At 39.9% G+C, this 14726-nt stretch overlaps 2 protein-coding genes across 2 annotated transcripts in view; both read right to left on the bottom strand.

Annotated features, from left to right (window-relative positions):
- Positions 1-7851, bottom strand: part of LOC137986618 (uncharacterized) — a 10475-nt gene extending 2624 nt beyond the window's left edge. Inside the window, exons 1-9 of the mRNA XM_068833587.1 lie at positions 7560-7851; positions 5093-5283; positions 4254-4456; positions 4070-4127; positions 2875-3155; positions 2276-2437; positions 1932-2070; positions 747-894; positions 133-464 (exon numbers count right to left, since the gene is read on the bottom strand). Of these exons, the coding sequence (XP_068689688.1) occupies positions 133-464; positions 747-894; positions 1932-2070; positions 2276-2437; positions 2875-3155; positions 4070-4127; positions 4254-4456; positions 5093-5283; positions 7560-7759 (1714 nt within the window). The 5' untranslated portion in view covers positions 7760-7851. The remainder of the gene's footprint in view (positions 1-132; positions 465-746; positions 895-1931; positions 2071-2275; positions 2438-2874; positions 3156-4069; positions 4128-4253; positions 4457-5092; positions 5284-7559) is intronic.
- A 4776-nt stretch (positions 7852-12627) lies between these two features.
- Positions 12628-13918, bottom strand: LOC137986622 (uncharacterized). Its single transcript, XM_068833596.1, has one exon. It carries the CDS (start codon positions 13523-13525, stop codon positions 12932-12934), a length of 594 nt encoding a protein of 197 aa, XP_068689697.1. The 5' UTR covers positions 13526-13918; the 3' UTR covers positions 12628-12931.
- Positions 13919-14726: the final 808 nt, after the last annotated feature.

The following is a 14726-nucleotide window of genomic DNA, read 5'->3' as shown; positions in this document are numbered from 1 at the left end:
ACTGGTATATCTGAGAATTCTACAAGGACTATTTTGTAACTGAAGGCAATTGCAACATAGTCTAATGCACAATCATTGACAAATAATGCAATGTCACCGAATCAGAAGTTCGTAATTATTATTTCAATGTACCTTCTACACAGTGAATGAAGTCTGTTGCAAGCTTTTCTAGTTCTTTCGCAATGTCAGTCTCCCCGCAGTCTTCAAATGCTTTCACAACATCCATCAAAGCTGCACCAATTAACTGAAGACCTTTAAAAACATCATTGTTCTGAAAAGCAGCAAATGATTCCTTGAATAACTCCACTGTGTGGTTTCCATCCTCCACACACTTCTCAAAATTGAAGCCCTCTTTGCCAAGTCCTGCTGCAATGCCGCGATACACTTGAACCCATTCTTTGTCTGTTGTTCCATTGGTTGCAGTGAGCAAAGCACTAACCGCATCAAAGTATCTTCTGTTTACCCTGGAAAGAACAATTTTATCGAGACTGAAATCTTTTGGACTTAAATAAAATGCTTTGTATAGCTGATTTCCCCAAACAGCATTGCAAGATTTTATTATCTGACCTGGTATAGTTGATTCAACTGAAACAATCGAGTGTTCCCTGGTGATTTGCAAAAAATTATGAACATTTTGTAGTAGACATTTGAGCACTCTAAACTGTTATTAACTGATACACTATATACACATAATTATAGACTTAAGTGCTTACAGATAAATAATTAAAATTAAATTAAGTGCTTACAGATAACGGTAAACATATTGTCCATTAGGCAAGTAGGATTTAAAAGTCACTGAACCCATGGGTTTAGCATCCTTGCCAGGATTCTGTCCTCCTCCAACATAATGGTAATCCACATACATGTGGTTATCTGCTCCTGATGGATACACTCCTGAAAAAAAAAAAAAAACGGCAAAAACTTTCCTGTGCAGCTTCAATTTTATTTTTTTTTCATTAACATTCAAAACTTTACTTCTTGTCCTATTTGCCCAATACTTTCATCATTTCTTGGAGTTCTATGTCATGGTTTTGAAAAATCTCAATAGGTTATTTCGGAGCTAGTTCATGCCTGCCTTCTCACTTCATTTCGTAGTATTTTAAATGAGAGGAGAGTACCCTAAAAAAACACCTTGACCAAAGAAGAAAAAAAACATACTCAACCCAAATTAGGATGATGACTTCAGGAATCAACTTTAAAGTTCACAGTATTTCAGTGTTTTTTTTTTGTTACAATATCTTTTTTCATAATGTTATGCATAATATGCACATGCATAAAACTAAAGACAACATTTGAAAGAAACTGTTTCCTAGAGTAACATCACTTGGTCTGGAATGGCAAAAACAAAATGTATAAGCTAAAGAGGTCCGTTCTTTAATAAAATAATTTTTCACCCTTGTGGTCATCGCAAATCGTCTCTGAATGAGGAGAGACCAAGTCCAAATCTTAGTTGGGGTACCTTCTCTGAAAAGTCTCCCTACCATTGGCAAAGAAATCTTGTGCATGCAGGAAAATTCCCCCCCCCCCCCTTCCAACCCCCAACCCAAAAAAGATAAAAGATAAGAAGAGTCAGAGCTGAATCCCATCCTTTGTTCCTTTGAACAAAGTGAATAGTGGCACACATTAGTGGAAGCTAGGTGGCTTTTTCCATCACGCCAAACAAATCCCCCGAATTGTAATGCATTTATCCATTTCGCACAGGGAGGTATTGAAAACAACACAAAGAATGACTTCAAATAAACCTTTTAAGAAACCTTACTGGAAAGAGGACACTTGCGGATACCTTACCAATACCTAGTCGAGTTGAACTGAAGACCAAAACAGACAAATCAAGTTTCTGATCAAAAAGAGATTTGATTACCCATGGCAAATCTGTTACCCAGAACACTGCCTTCCCCCCACCTTAATTCTGTCAAAACCTTAGAACTCACCTATCCAGTCTTTGTTCGTTGCTTCATCAACGGGTACTTTCCAGGAAACCTTCACTGGAATTCCAAAAGGCACTGAGGATACTGAGAGGGATAAAGACCTGTTCTGTTCAATCACCATGATATTGTCATCAGAGTTCAACTGAAACAACGCGTTAAAGAGCAAAGTCAGTGAAGACAACGCCTACTGAAAATACTTTGTGCTATATGATGTGTAAAATCCCACAAAACAAGTGCTTTTTTTAAAAAGGAGCCTTCAAACTGGCTTATTTAGCTCCTTCCACAACAATGTTCATCCATTTCAATCCACTCAATCTCCAAACACTGGGCAACACTACTGAACTCACAACATATGCAGTCCACCATCCCTTTTCATCATTTCTGACAGAGGCCTGACTTGCATAACCTGCTACTTCAGTTGCTGTTACAAGTTCCCATGGGTTCCATACACCACCCCGCTCCAGTTCCCACATGTGCCAGATGTAGCCATCGTTTCCCATGGTAAAAAGCTGAAAGAGAAAGAAGATGGTACCCTGAAATGTGCCACTAGTGTTGTTTTCTGAGTTTTTCTTGAGCAACAAGCATCCCAAACAAATATGGAAAATACAGTAACTGCCCACAGAACTTTGATAGTAATTAATTTAATTTGTTTGAATGAGTCAGCAGCTCTTAAGCAATTAAATTGGCATTAAATTTCCAAAGAACTCTCCGAATAAATTGCATACATAAAAATCCATGCGCCCTTTTTTAAAAAATGTCCCAAAAACGTACTGCTTAAAATATTACGATACCCTATACCACTAAAGCTGGTTACAGTACAAAACTAATGCTATATAACACAGGACAAAAATAATATTACTTACATTTTGCGTCACTGAAAGTTACTTTAACTAGGATTTGAATTTTAGATTTTTTATGTTCATGAAAGACTCGATAACTTTGATACCTCAATTCCAAGGTGTATATTTGCTCCTATACTCAAGGGATTAATGGAGGGTATCTTGTCACTAATCTTGTACCATACACTCCATGTACACCAGCCCCATGGGTTGGGGACCTTGTCACAAGTTGTCTGCCAAATATGATGGACGTATCCATCGCTGCCATAGATAAAAACATTCAAAACTCCACTGAACACACTATGACTCATGGAGTGCACCACTGGGGCATACTGCGTTTCTGGGGCACCGTATCCTGTTTCATCCCATGTCACCCATTTTGTTGGACCTGCAATTGACATAAAAAATCTTTTTTCAAAAAAATCACCTTGAAGATAAACAAGGCTGACGATGATGATGATGATAGCATCTGAAGCTTGTGCAGCCAAGCACAAATTCCCTAAATATATATTTCTGGGGAGACTGCCAATCAAATCAAATTAGAAGGAAAAAATGGGATTACCCATAGAAAGCCTCCTCACATAATAATACAGAAGCAACAAATGTGATACTGAGTCTAGGAATTCATCAAACCTGGAACACATTAATAGTGACACGCAAGTGCTCTCACCATTGCATCAACCATGCTTCACACTCTTTTCTGTACAACAATTAGTAACCAACTCAGAGACTAAGAAAGCCACCCTTGACTACTGGTTGGATATAATCTGTGTGGTCTATTCGAAGGCAGTGAGTCTATGCGTGGACACAGCAACAAAAATTCCTCTACTCATTGGCAAATTAATGTACAGGGTAGTTCTTTGCTTTCATACAAATTCAAGCATTATCAAATGAACAACATGAAGTGTTGTAATTTGTCATAATTTGTAATTTATGTAACTAATTGTAATAATTATTTATAATTTTTTAAAAAAAGAAAAGAATTATGAAGTGTTCAAAATTCATTGATGTATTTTTATGTCTGCATGGGTGTCCGGCCCTATTTTGAGTGGCATGACTATTCTGGGGGTGAGGGGGTAGGGGTGAAAGGTACCATAGTTGAAACCACCCAAACCTTAACAAAAATGCTAACTTTAGGCCTAGTCATTATCTAAAGCATAGTGTTTAGGCCTAAAGTTAGCATTTTTGTAAAGGTTCGGGTTGTTTCAGCTATAGTACCCTTCACCCCCCTACCCCCACCCCTGAAATAATTATGGCATATTTTGAGAGAGATCATGAAAAGAACAAATAAGATGTAGTGACCTGTTTGCCATGTCCTGTACATCTTGTTATTTTCCATAACTGCAAATGCCTCTAAATACTGAAAATAAAAATTTTATGTTTGTGACACAGTTTGAGTTCGTATAAATATTATTGCTGAACCATTAAGAGATTTGACTTGACACAATACAATACCACCACCACTTCCTTCAAAAATATATTTTACCTTTGAAAAACTATTATAAGCTACTGCAGCATCAGTCTTTAGTGAAACCGATGATCCACCAATCAGATTCCAGGCTGACCAATTGCCATTGATATTTTGTGTCCAGTAGAATCTGGAGGCTTTGGTCATTGACCTGGAGAAGAGAGCCACGTTGTTCTCATACTTCAACACTGACAGAGTGTCTTTACCTCTTAATGAGACTCCTATGACAGAAAAACACAAAGCTCTATTGCATAATGATAGTGAAAGTGATTTGAATCATTTATTTTTGAATACTCTGCTTGCAAGAGCAAAATCTTTGAATTAAGACAGGATCGAACCTGTGCTTTTCTCTTGATCATGTCCTGGGCAAACACATATAATTTATAATAATGATAATAATAATAATAATAATAATAATAATAATAATGATGATGATGATGATGATGATGATGATGATGATGGTGATGATGATGATGATGATGATGATGATGATATGCAAAGAAAAGTTGAAGTGTTACTAAGAAACTTGGACAGTGGATAAAAAAAAAACTGGGGGTTAAGATTAGAAAAATTTAATTGCATTGCTACAGAAAACTGTAGGATTTTGAGAAAACTACTATTTGATTTCTTAGTAGCAGGAGAGTGACCCCAGTAAACCCTATTATTTGCAATGACTTTAACTTCCTTGGGATGTATATATGTCATCACAAGAACAGCCAGATCTCAGAGTTAAATTTGGACAATAGTAACAAAAATAGTGGTACTATTCGCTCTGGTTGCAGTTGGAATGATAAAAAGATTCCCATGAGGTTAAGTGTAAAGCTTAAATTATGAAAGCAAAAGGTCCCCCAAAAAACCTTCTTCAAAAGGAAGCTTGGAGCCAATTGCCTGCCATTTTCCAAATTCAGTCACTTCCTTTAACATTTGTACTCTGTAATAAACTTGTCCATCATCGCACAGGCAAAAGACATTTGTCTGGTTGTTAACATCATGAGCAGCCACAGGATTTGAGACTATTGACCTCCCATCTGGAGCATCCAAGTCTTGCCTGAAAACACAAACAAGACGGCGAACATTGACTTCTCTTCTCCTGGATTTTTCAGAAGTCACCTGAATTCTGAACAAAATCTCCTGGTCTTTTTGTGTCAAGATGAAAGCCACTGTAAGCCCAGATTGTATAATTTCCTAAATTTTTCCAGAATCCAAAGAATAATATTATAGTCTGACCGCTCTTTGTATTTTATTCTTTCGTTTTTTGGGTATTTCATTAGGAAGAATCAATTGCGATTACCAGTTCATGTATCATTAACCACGACACTAAGGTCACAGAGGCTTGATCATCACTTCTCTCGGACATGTGTAAGTAGGGTCTGAGGAAACGAGTGGCAGGAATCCAACAATATTATTGTACATTGCTCCAGGATCTGAAGCAACACAGAACAGCACAGGAGCTGAGGAACATGGTTTTGAGACAGGAGAGCAGGATGACAGAAGCAGAAAGTACCCACTCCTCTGCACAACCTTCCCTTCCCCTCCCCCTCCCCCTCCCTCCTTTCCCAAGCACACCCACAAGAGAGCTTTCTGCTTTGGTGAGTGTACATTGGCCCTGAAATCCCTTGGCGCACCTTCTTCAACCCTCTAGATTTTGCTCAAGCTTGAGGCCCTGTTAGGGGGGGTGCCCATGTCCTCCATCTGAATTTTACAGCTAGCTATGTCGCAATTTCGGAACATTCTTGTGTCTCCTGTCGGAATTTCATTAATAAATTTTAGCTCGTTGCCCCTCTGACAATCCCCATTCGCTGGAACGACGCCAACAGAACATACGGCCTCTATCTTTAGTACTTTTAAGCCCAGGGTTTTGAGACCTTTTTTAATGTTTAAACCTATTCAGACTACTTGGAATAGTTGTTGAAGTCAATGAAATTCCATCTAGTAAACTATACAAGTGAATAAAGGTCTAATCTGGCAAAGCAATCGAGCTATAATAGCGGTTCTACAATTCTGGTAGTGCAAGAGTCTAATGTTTCTTCCGAGTTCAACTCTGATTTATTTGTCAGACTGTGCTTTTCTGTAACTATAAAAACCCAGGAGGAAGGACATTATCAACCATTCATTATCCGCAAGGCATGCGTTTACAAAAGGTCTGTGAAAAATCATAGTTAGTAGAGGGGACTGGTTATGAAAATCGGCAAACTTCAAAGGGTTAAACAATAGCGCGGTCTCTGATGTTGAACAGCCCCGTCACGTGACTCTGACCGTGCACAAGTTCGGCACTCCAACGACTCACTTATGACTCTGATAGTGATGTATTTCAATAACTCGCTTACGATTTGGAACACCGAGATGAGCGCGATCAATAGAGAAAAATGTATCTCTCTGACAGACTGATGGAGTGCACACGTGGGTCATGCAGGGAGAACATGATACGCAAAGCGGAAAAGTCCTCAAAGGGAGTGATGCAATGAATACGTCAATCACATGAAATGAACAATCAAAACAGCAGTAAAATGAGATGTATTTCTGTTCGCCTTTATTGGACCCTTATTAGCCATAATTGGCCATTATTGTTGACAATGATCATTATTAAGTAATTACGACGAATTGTGTACGCGCAAATGTTCCGCAGTCCGCAGAACATTCACAATTCTGAAATTCGCTGTCGGTCAGTCTTGACATTTGTGTCGCTTTCGCTAATTCGTTGTAATAGTCTGTCGGTCGTTGCCAGTTCGTGGCTATCATGTCGCCGGTTCAAGGTCATGTCGCTTGTCGGAATTTACCCCTAACAGGGCCTCAAGCTTTCCCTTCAATCACAAGCGCGGCACCATAGTAGGACTCCAAAATATCAAAACCTTATGCTAGAAGAATGCTTTACTTTTTTAATTTTCAAGGTCCAAGAGACTAGCAAGCAAGAAAGCGGTCTTCCATTCCCTTGGACATTGGTAAAAAATTCCTCAGCCAGCCAGGTTCAAATCGGTACACGTCTGACATTTGCAGACTGCAGACTAACCCTAAATCACAATTATTATAAAAAGCTAACCGTTTTAAAACGGGTTCTTAGACTTAAATAATGTTTATCTGCGCTATTTTGAAATGGGTGCTTAGACTTAAATAATGTTTATCAGTGATATTTGTAAGCAGTCTGCAAATGTCAGACACCTGGTTCAAATGGAGAGTACTTTGCAGACCAATCATTGCTAATTTGCCAGGGCCTTACGCTTCGATTGCTCGCCGTTAACAAATCAGAATATTTTTAAAACCTTCGTCCAATGATTACCATTTGGTCTCCCTGAATATTCCATTAACTGCTTGCGTTTGAGTACTTACCAAGAGAACCATTTTTCCCTCAAATACTGCCTGAACCTTAGCTTTCCTTTACGGGCATCAAAAGCGAAGACGAAGGCTAACGGAGGAAGTTGGTTATCAGTAACCGCGAGGCGATCCTCGATAATTGTGTCCCCTACTGCAAATTGCCGAGAATGCGATGGGTCGGCGAGGGAGAACAAAGTGGCTAGCAGAAAAATCATCGTTACGATGAGTAGATTGAATAAGCCTTGAATGAATTTTTGACAAGCGCTGTCGCAACGTGTGGGGCCTGGATCTTTCTCCACTTACAGGTCACGAGACTTTGGAATGCGCTTTCCTGCACGGAAGACCTTAGATAACAATGACCTGGACCAGGTTGAGTCCGCGATTCTCGAAGTGTCATGCGGACTTTCCCATAAAAATGCCCTTGAAGCTCATCAAAATGGCGGCGAAAGAGTAGAGTGCTCCACTTGTAGGATACATAGTGTATTTAGTCTGGAAAATGTTCTGAAGAGCGTTTCGAATGATTTCACGGGTAAGTCGGCAGGAAGAATGCTTTTTAAATAAAATCTCAGACCTTTACTGTGTGAACACTAGTTTTCTCTCGTGTTTCCGCTACAGTCATTGTTATTTAAATGATGCCTTGATCATTTCTTAAATAACAAGGACCGGAGCCAGATCATGTCTCGATGATTGGGGAGGGGAGAGGTTGGAATAATAGGGCTTTTTACAGCGATCTTTGCTGTCTGCGGAAGCTGTAAACAAAGATACATGCCAAATTCGAAGGAAATGGCGGTAAATACGCCCTCATGGAGTCAACAGCTCTCTGAGAGCTTTTCTGATTATTCGGGATATGTTACGAACCTGGAAGATGCCATCAAACTTATAAAGGGGTATGAAGTCAATACAACGAGTTCATTTACCGTTACATACCAGACTAGAGGTTTTGGAAAGTCTCCAATAGGTAAGATCTCTTTTTTTGTTTTTAATCAATGCAAGTTTATTATAGGTCTTAATTATTTGTTTCCAAAAATGTTATTGTTATTGACAGTTTTTGGCAATTATGGTGACTAGGGACTGGGATGGGGCCATGGAATTTGTAACAAAGGAAATTATTGTAAATTCTTAGCCACTTTCTACGATGGAAATGATAAATTAAATTACCCACAAAATGGAGCTTTTTCAAGAACTTAGGAAATAATCACCCTTTCCTTCAAGCCCCTCCCACCCACCCCAGGTTTGCAAGCTGGGGCAAGGCATCTCCAACAAGACTCCATTGAGATCCACCTAGGGTTGCAACAGACAAGAGGTATTTCCCAGTGGCCACTGGTCAGGCACCTGTATTCTAGGACATGTATATTCTAAAAGATGGAGCATTATTAAAATATTGAATAGCCATTTTTCTATTTTTTAATACACTTCACTTGTCAAAAACAAACAGTTTTGGCTAAACAGGTCAGTTTTCACTCAATTTTACATTAAATGTCAGTGAATCATTTAGTAGTCAGTGCACAAAAATAATCACTTCCAATCACTGTAATCTAGTCTAACACTTTCAGTTGCTACAAAATTCCTTGTGTTGCTCATGACTATTCCTCTCTTTGAATAACTTTTCCTCTTCACTATGTATCAGTAACATTATTATGATAGGCCATTCGGTTGCAACAGTAAATACAGAGAATGGGAGGAAAACTAAAAAATAATCCAAGGCATCATATTTACTGGAAAGATGTCCAGGCAACGAAGGGAGTGCATCTAGAATTCGATGGGATTCCTTTCGTAATCCTTTGACACAAACTTTGGAGTGCCAAAATGGTCCAGATCGCAACAGGGCACTAAAAAGAAAACAGTCATTATTATAATAATAATACATTATTATAATAATGCATAGGCTTTACATACTGTGGTAAATTATTATTATTATTATTATTATTATTGAATATTATTATATCAATGCACATTATTAAAAGAAAAAATATATACGATGATTCAATTTTACCTTTTTGCTAAGTGACTGTTATTCAAAAGTTATTCAAAGAGAGGAATAGTCATGAGCAACACAAGGAATTTTGTAGCAACTGAAAGTGTTAGACTAGATTACAGTGATTGGAAGTGATTATTTTTGTGCACGGACTACTAAATGATTCACTGACATTTAATGTAAAATTGAGTGAAAACTGACCTGTTTAGCCAAAACTGTTTGTTTTTGACAAGTGAAGTGTATTAAAAAAATAGAAAAATGGCTATTCAATATTTTAATAATGCTCCATCTTTTAGAATATACATGTCCTAGAATACAGGTGCCTGACCAGTGGCCACTGGGAAATACCTCTTGTCTGTTGCAACCCTAGGTGGATCTCAATGGAGTCTTGTTGGAGATGCCTTGCCCCAGCTTGCAAACCTGGGGTGGGTGGGAGGGGCTTGAAGGAAAGGGTGATTATTTCCTAAGTTCTTGAAAAAGCTCCATTTTGTGGGTAATTTAATTTATCATTTCCATCGTAGAAAGTGGCTAAGAATTTACAATAATTTCCTTTGTTACAAATTCCATGGCCCCATCCCAGTCCCTAGTCACCATAATTGCCAAAAACTGTCAATAACAATAACATTTTTGGAAACAAATAATTAAGACCTATAATAAACTTGCATTGATTAAAAACAAAAAAAGAGATCTTACCTATTGGAGACTTTCCAAAACCTCTAGTCTGGTATGTAACGGTAAATGAACTCGTTGTATTGACTTCATACCCCTTTATAAGTTTGATAGCATCTTCCAGGTTCGTAACATATCCCGAATAATCAGAAAAGCTCTCAGAGAGCTGTTGACTCCATGAGGGCGTATTTACCGCCATTTCCTTCGAATTTGGCATGTATCTTTGTTTACAGCTTCCGCAGACAGCAAAGATCGCTGTAAAAAGCCCTATTATTCCAACCTCTCCCCTCCCCAATCATCGAGACATGATCTGGCTCCGGTCCTTGTTATTTAAGAAATGATCAAGGCATCATTTAAATAACAATGACTGTAGCGGAAACACGAGAGAAAACTAGTGTTCACACAGTAAAGGTCTGAGATTTTATTTAAAAAGCATTCTTCCTGCCGACTTACCCGTGAAATCATTCGAAACGCTCTTCAGAACATTTTCCAGACTAAATACACTATGTATCCTACAAGTGGAGCACTCTACTCTTTCGCCGCCATTTTGATGAGCTTCAAGGGCATTTTTATGGGAAAGTCCGCATGACACTTCGAGAATCGCGGACTCAACCTGGTCCAGGTCATTGTTATCTAAGGTCTTCCTTCCTGCACAGTCCTCTTTACAAAGCACTCACGTTCGCAAAGGGAACATAATAGCGCGCGCACAATTCCTCGATTGAAAAAAGCATTTTTATACCTTTCCTTATTATATTACTAGCTCCATGAGCAGGCAAAATGAACCAAATCCCGCGCTGTGATTTGCTACCCGAGCGGGCAAGATGGAGCTACACTGCCCGTTCGGGATTACTCGCTCGGTCCCGCAGGATCAAAGTTCTTTTTTTCGGTGTTTTTACTAGCCTGCAAGCAGGCTCTTCCGTTGAAAGTGGCGCGCGGTCGAAACCACGCTCCATTTTCAACGGAAGAGCCTGCTTGCAGGCTAGTGTTTTTACCCACGTGAGGGAAGATATCCGTTTGCAAACATTGCCAACCACAGGAACAAAAGAGCTTTTGTTTCGACAGCCAATGAGGCTCTGGTTGGCACGTTAATGACAATAGGTGACGTCAACGATATCTTCCCTATAATAAATTCTTTATTGACCAAGCTTGTTCGGTCAAGATGGCTGGATATTAAGGGAATAACATGACTTTTTTCGGGAATATTGTTTATTTGCGCCCTTGTAGTGTCATTTGCGGTGACATGAATGGTTTTCCTGTGTCAACACTAGGCTTACTCTAATTGGTTAAATCCATCGGATGATGAAGCAAGAACCAATCAGCTGTAGGGCTGATAATGCATTAGCAGCCCGCTGTCTGTCTTTTGCGGCCCGCTGAGCGTGTGTTTTGAAGAGGCCGACTTTCTATTTGGCCGCGTATATTGATAATAATGCGTGTTTATGGACCTCGACTTCGTCTTGGTCCATAAACCGGCAAAAAACTTGGACCATATCCAGCCATCTTGACCTCACGCTTGGTCAATAACCCATATATATATGGTGCATTCTTGTACGGTTATTCTTGCCTTTCTTTGTGGTTTATATTTTCTTGATTCCTGAAGATTTTTTGTGTTTCTCTCAATAGCCTGTTCCAGGCTCTCAGATAGTGGAGAAAACGAAAAGAACTGCGCGTGAAAAGCGAGTGGGGGCTTGGGTCGAGGTGAAGCGGGACCCAAGCCCCCACTCGCTTTTCACACGCAGTTCTTTTCGTTTTCTCCACTATCTGAGAGCCTGGAACAGGCTATTCTATCAACAACTGTTTCTTCAGTCGCTCCTGTGGAGCACTTTTTGGTGGGAGCGGTTAATATTTCAAATTGATTTCACGTGATTTGAGCTTCCTGAGCCTGGAAATGATCCATTCTGCTGTAAGAATACTGATTTCAGGTTCATGCTATATTAGGAAGACAGGAAACCGCCTGAAGCTGTGAACCTCTCGGATACGAAAATCGCCCGCTCTTCTTCCAGCACATAAACTGATTTCTTTTGAATAAAGAATACCAAAGAAATACCTTTCTCGGTTTTTCTTGATCGCATTTCCGTTGCTTTCTTAACCAAGGTCTCCCAGCTGGACAAAATTCTCGAAAATGGTCTCAATATAAATTTGTCGAAGCGGATAGGCCATAAGGACTTACAATTGAGACCATACACTAGTCTCTTATTTAAAATGACTGTATCATTTTCTTGCCTTTTACAGTCACCCGATCCAACTCCAACCCTCCCGTCCCAATACATTTTTGTTGGTGTTCCATCCTTATCCCATTGACCCCGGTGAGTGAGACTACAGATTTTACTCTTTCCAACGCCAGACGATTTTACTCGTATACTGGGGCGTCCTAAGGCGTTTGAGGTGTCAATGGATTAAGCAGTCAAAAACTGTTATTCGCGCATAAAAGCACATGTCGTATTCCATATATTTTATATCTCTAATAAAATTTCACACAGTTCTAATTAATATTTTGGGTGTCCTATCTTGCGTTATGTAACGCGATGTTCCCCAATAGTTGTAGTGAAGCTTAGCTTTAAATTTAACAGAACATTTAGGGAAAATAAAAAAGGAAACTGATTTTACAAACTTGGAATTTGTTACTGTGTGTTTAAATAAGGGTGGCCTCGTGCTTACCGTCCGCCGTGGCCCCGAAAGGCAAAACACATTCACAGGTAACCCAGCGGATGGGCTACGCAGCGAAAGTGAACTCTTGGCTATTGACCTAGCTGTTTTTTACTTCCTCTAGAATTCTCCGCGCATCCTTCCAGTTGATATTAACTAAGCCTTTAATCAAGCAGCCACTAAAGTCCTCAATTTCGGACCTGCACAGAACACATCGATGCCGCGACCGCTGTAAATAAGCCAGCTTAAGGGATTGCCACGCGCACCATCCACACACGACGACGTGTTCACACGGGAACGTTTGAATGCACGCTTCAGCGTCTAAACAAACGACACACTGTTTATCTGAAGAGTGTCCATCCACAACTGCCTTTCGTTGCGTTCGAACCCTATCGAGCTCTAAAAAGCGATCGATAATAAACGGGATCTTTTCAGTGTCGAGAGAACGAAGCTCTTGGAGAAACTTTTGCCGTTCAACCGGCGTTCCACGACCTTCAAGCCAACGTTTGAATCGATACCAGAACAACAACAGCGTGGAAATGCACAGTGCGTAAACTGCCACGATAGATAAAATGGAAAATCCCAATAATCTAAACAGTAGCAAACTTGACGTATGGTTGAAAATTAACAACCCGGAAAATAAGGAAAAGACTTTAAAAAATTGATAGAACTTTGTAAGTCTTTGTTTGTCCATGTTTTTGTTCTTGGTTTGTCACCTTGCGTCTCGTGACAATCTTTCGCCTTCTGTGATTTTCCCTCACTCTTTTCTGTAGCTTTCGTTTGCAATTATGTAAAATTCGGGCAAATTTTGATGTGGCTGATGTCTTGCGGCGTCGTGCTTCGATGTCTTCACTAAGGTGTCTGTAACCGTTGATATTTAGTCCATTTTTTTTTAATTATCTCCCTTCTTTGTCAGATGTCCGTTGAAACTTGTCGGAATAAGCCGCGTCCACACTTTATACACCTTGCCACTATAGGTAAGCGAATGAAAATGGCAAAATCAAAGCTGAAAACGACTTATCTTGACTTTTTCAAAAATCAAATTCAGAGTTGTCTTTCGACCATCAATATTGATTCATATGTCTCAGTTCACCCGTTCAATACGATGACTTCTTTTTGTAACCGCGCACTAGAGTTTGAGAGAAATACCCGTAACCGGTGGGACATTGATAAAAATTGCAGTAAGAATTCTCACTGCAGTGCTAACTGCGTCCATTAATCGCGTCCGTTAACCCCGTCAGCAAAACGCATCTGTCAACCGAGAACTGCGCTTATCGCACAATTTGTCTTTAATAGGAAAAGTCTGCTACGAGCCTAGAAGGCCCATCAGGCCGGCGCTTTTCTCCGGTTTCTGTAGCATGAAGCGACTAGGAGTATTTCTAATCCCCCCTCCCCCCCTTTCTGGATGGGATACCAGTCCATCGCAGGTTGGCCCCAGCGTTAGATTCGCCGGTACCCATTTATACACCTTGGGTGGAGAGAGGCACCGTGAAAGTAGTGTCTTGCCCAAGAACACAACACAAAGCCAAACGCATCCATCAACCAAGAACTGCGCTTATCTGCACAATTTAAGCAATAGACCTTTTTCGCTTGTACATTTTGTTTTCCCAATACAGGTCATGTGATAATACTCAGGAGGTTAGGTCCTTTGTTTTGTTCACTAAAATGAGTGCATGCAAGCATGAATATGCCTGCATGCACTCTGTTTGGGAAAACAAAATGTACAAGCGAAAAAGGTCTATTGTCTCTAATAGACACCTGAAAAATTCAGGGGCTTTCAACGGGATTCAAGCCCACGATCTCTGCGATGCAGGTGCATTGCTCCACCAACTGAGCTGTGAAGCCACTCAGTTCAATGGGAACAGGTCAAATATTCGTATCTAGCCCACACTTCA

This window comes from Montipora foliosa, unplaced genomic scaffold (genome assembly GCF_036669935.1).
Source record: "Montipora foliosa isolate CH-2021 unplaced genomic scaffold, ASM3666993v2 scaffold_249, whole genome shotgun sequence".
In the NCBI taxonomy this organism is placed as follows: domain Eukaryota; kingdom Metazoa; phylum Cnidaria; class Anthozoa; order Scleractinia; family Acroporidae; genus Montipora; species Montipora foliosa.
Note: the sequence above shows the minus strand (reverse complement) of the source record. Positions and strands in the feature narration are given on the sequence as shown.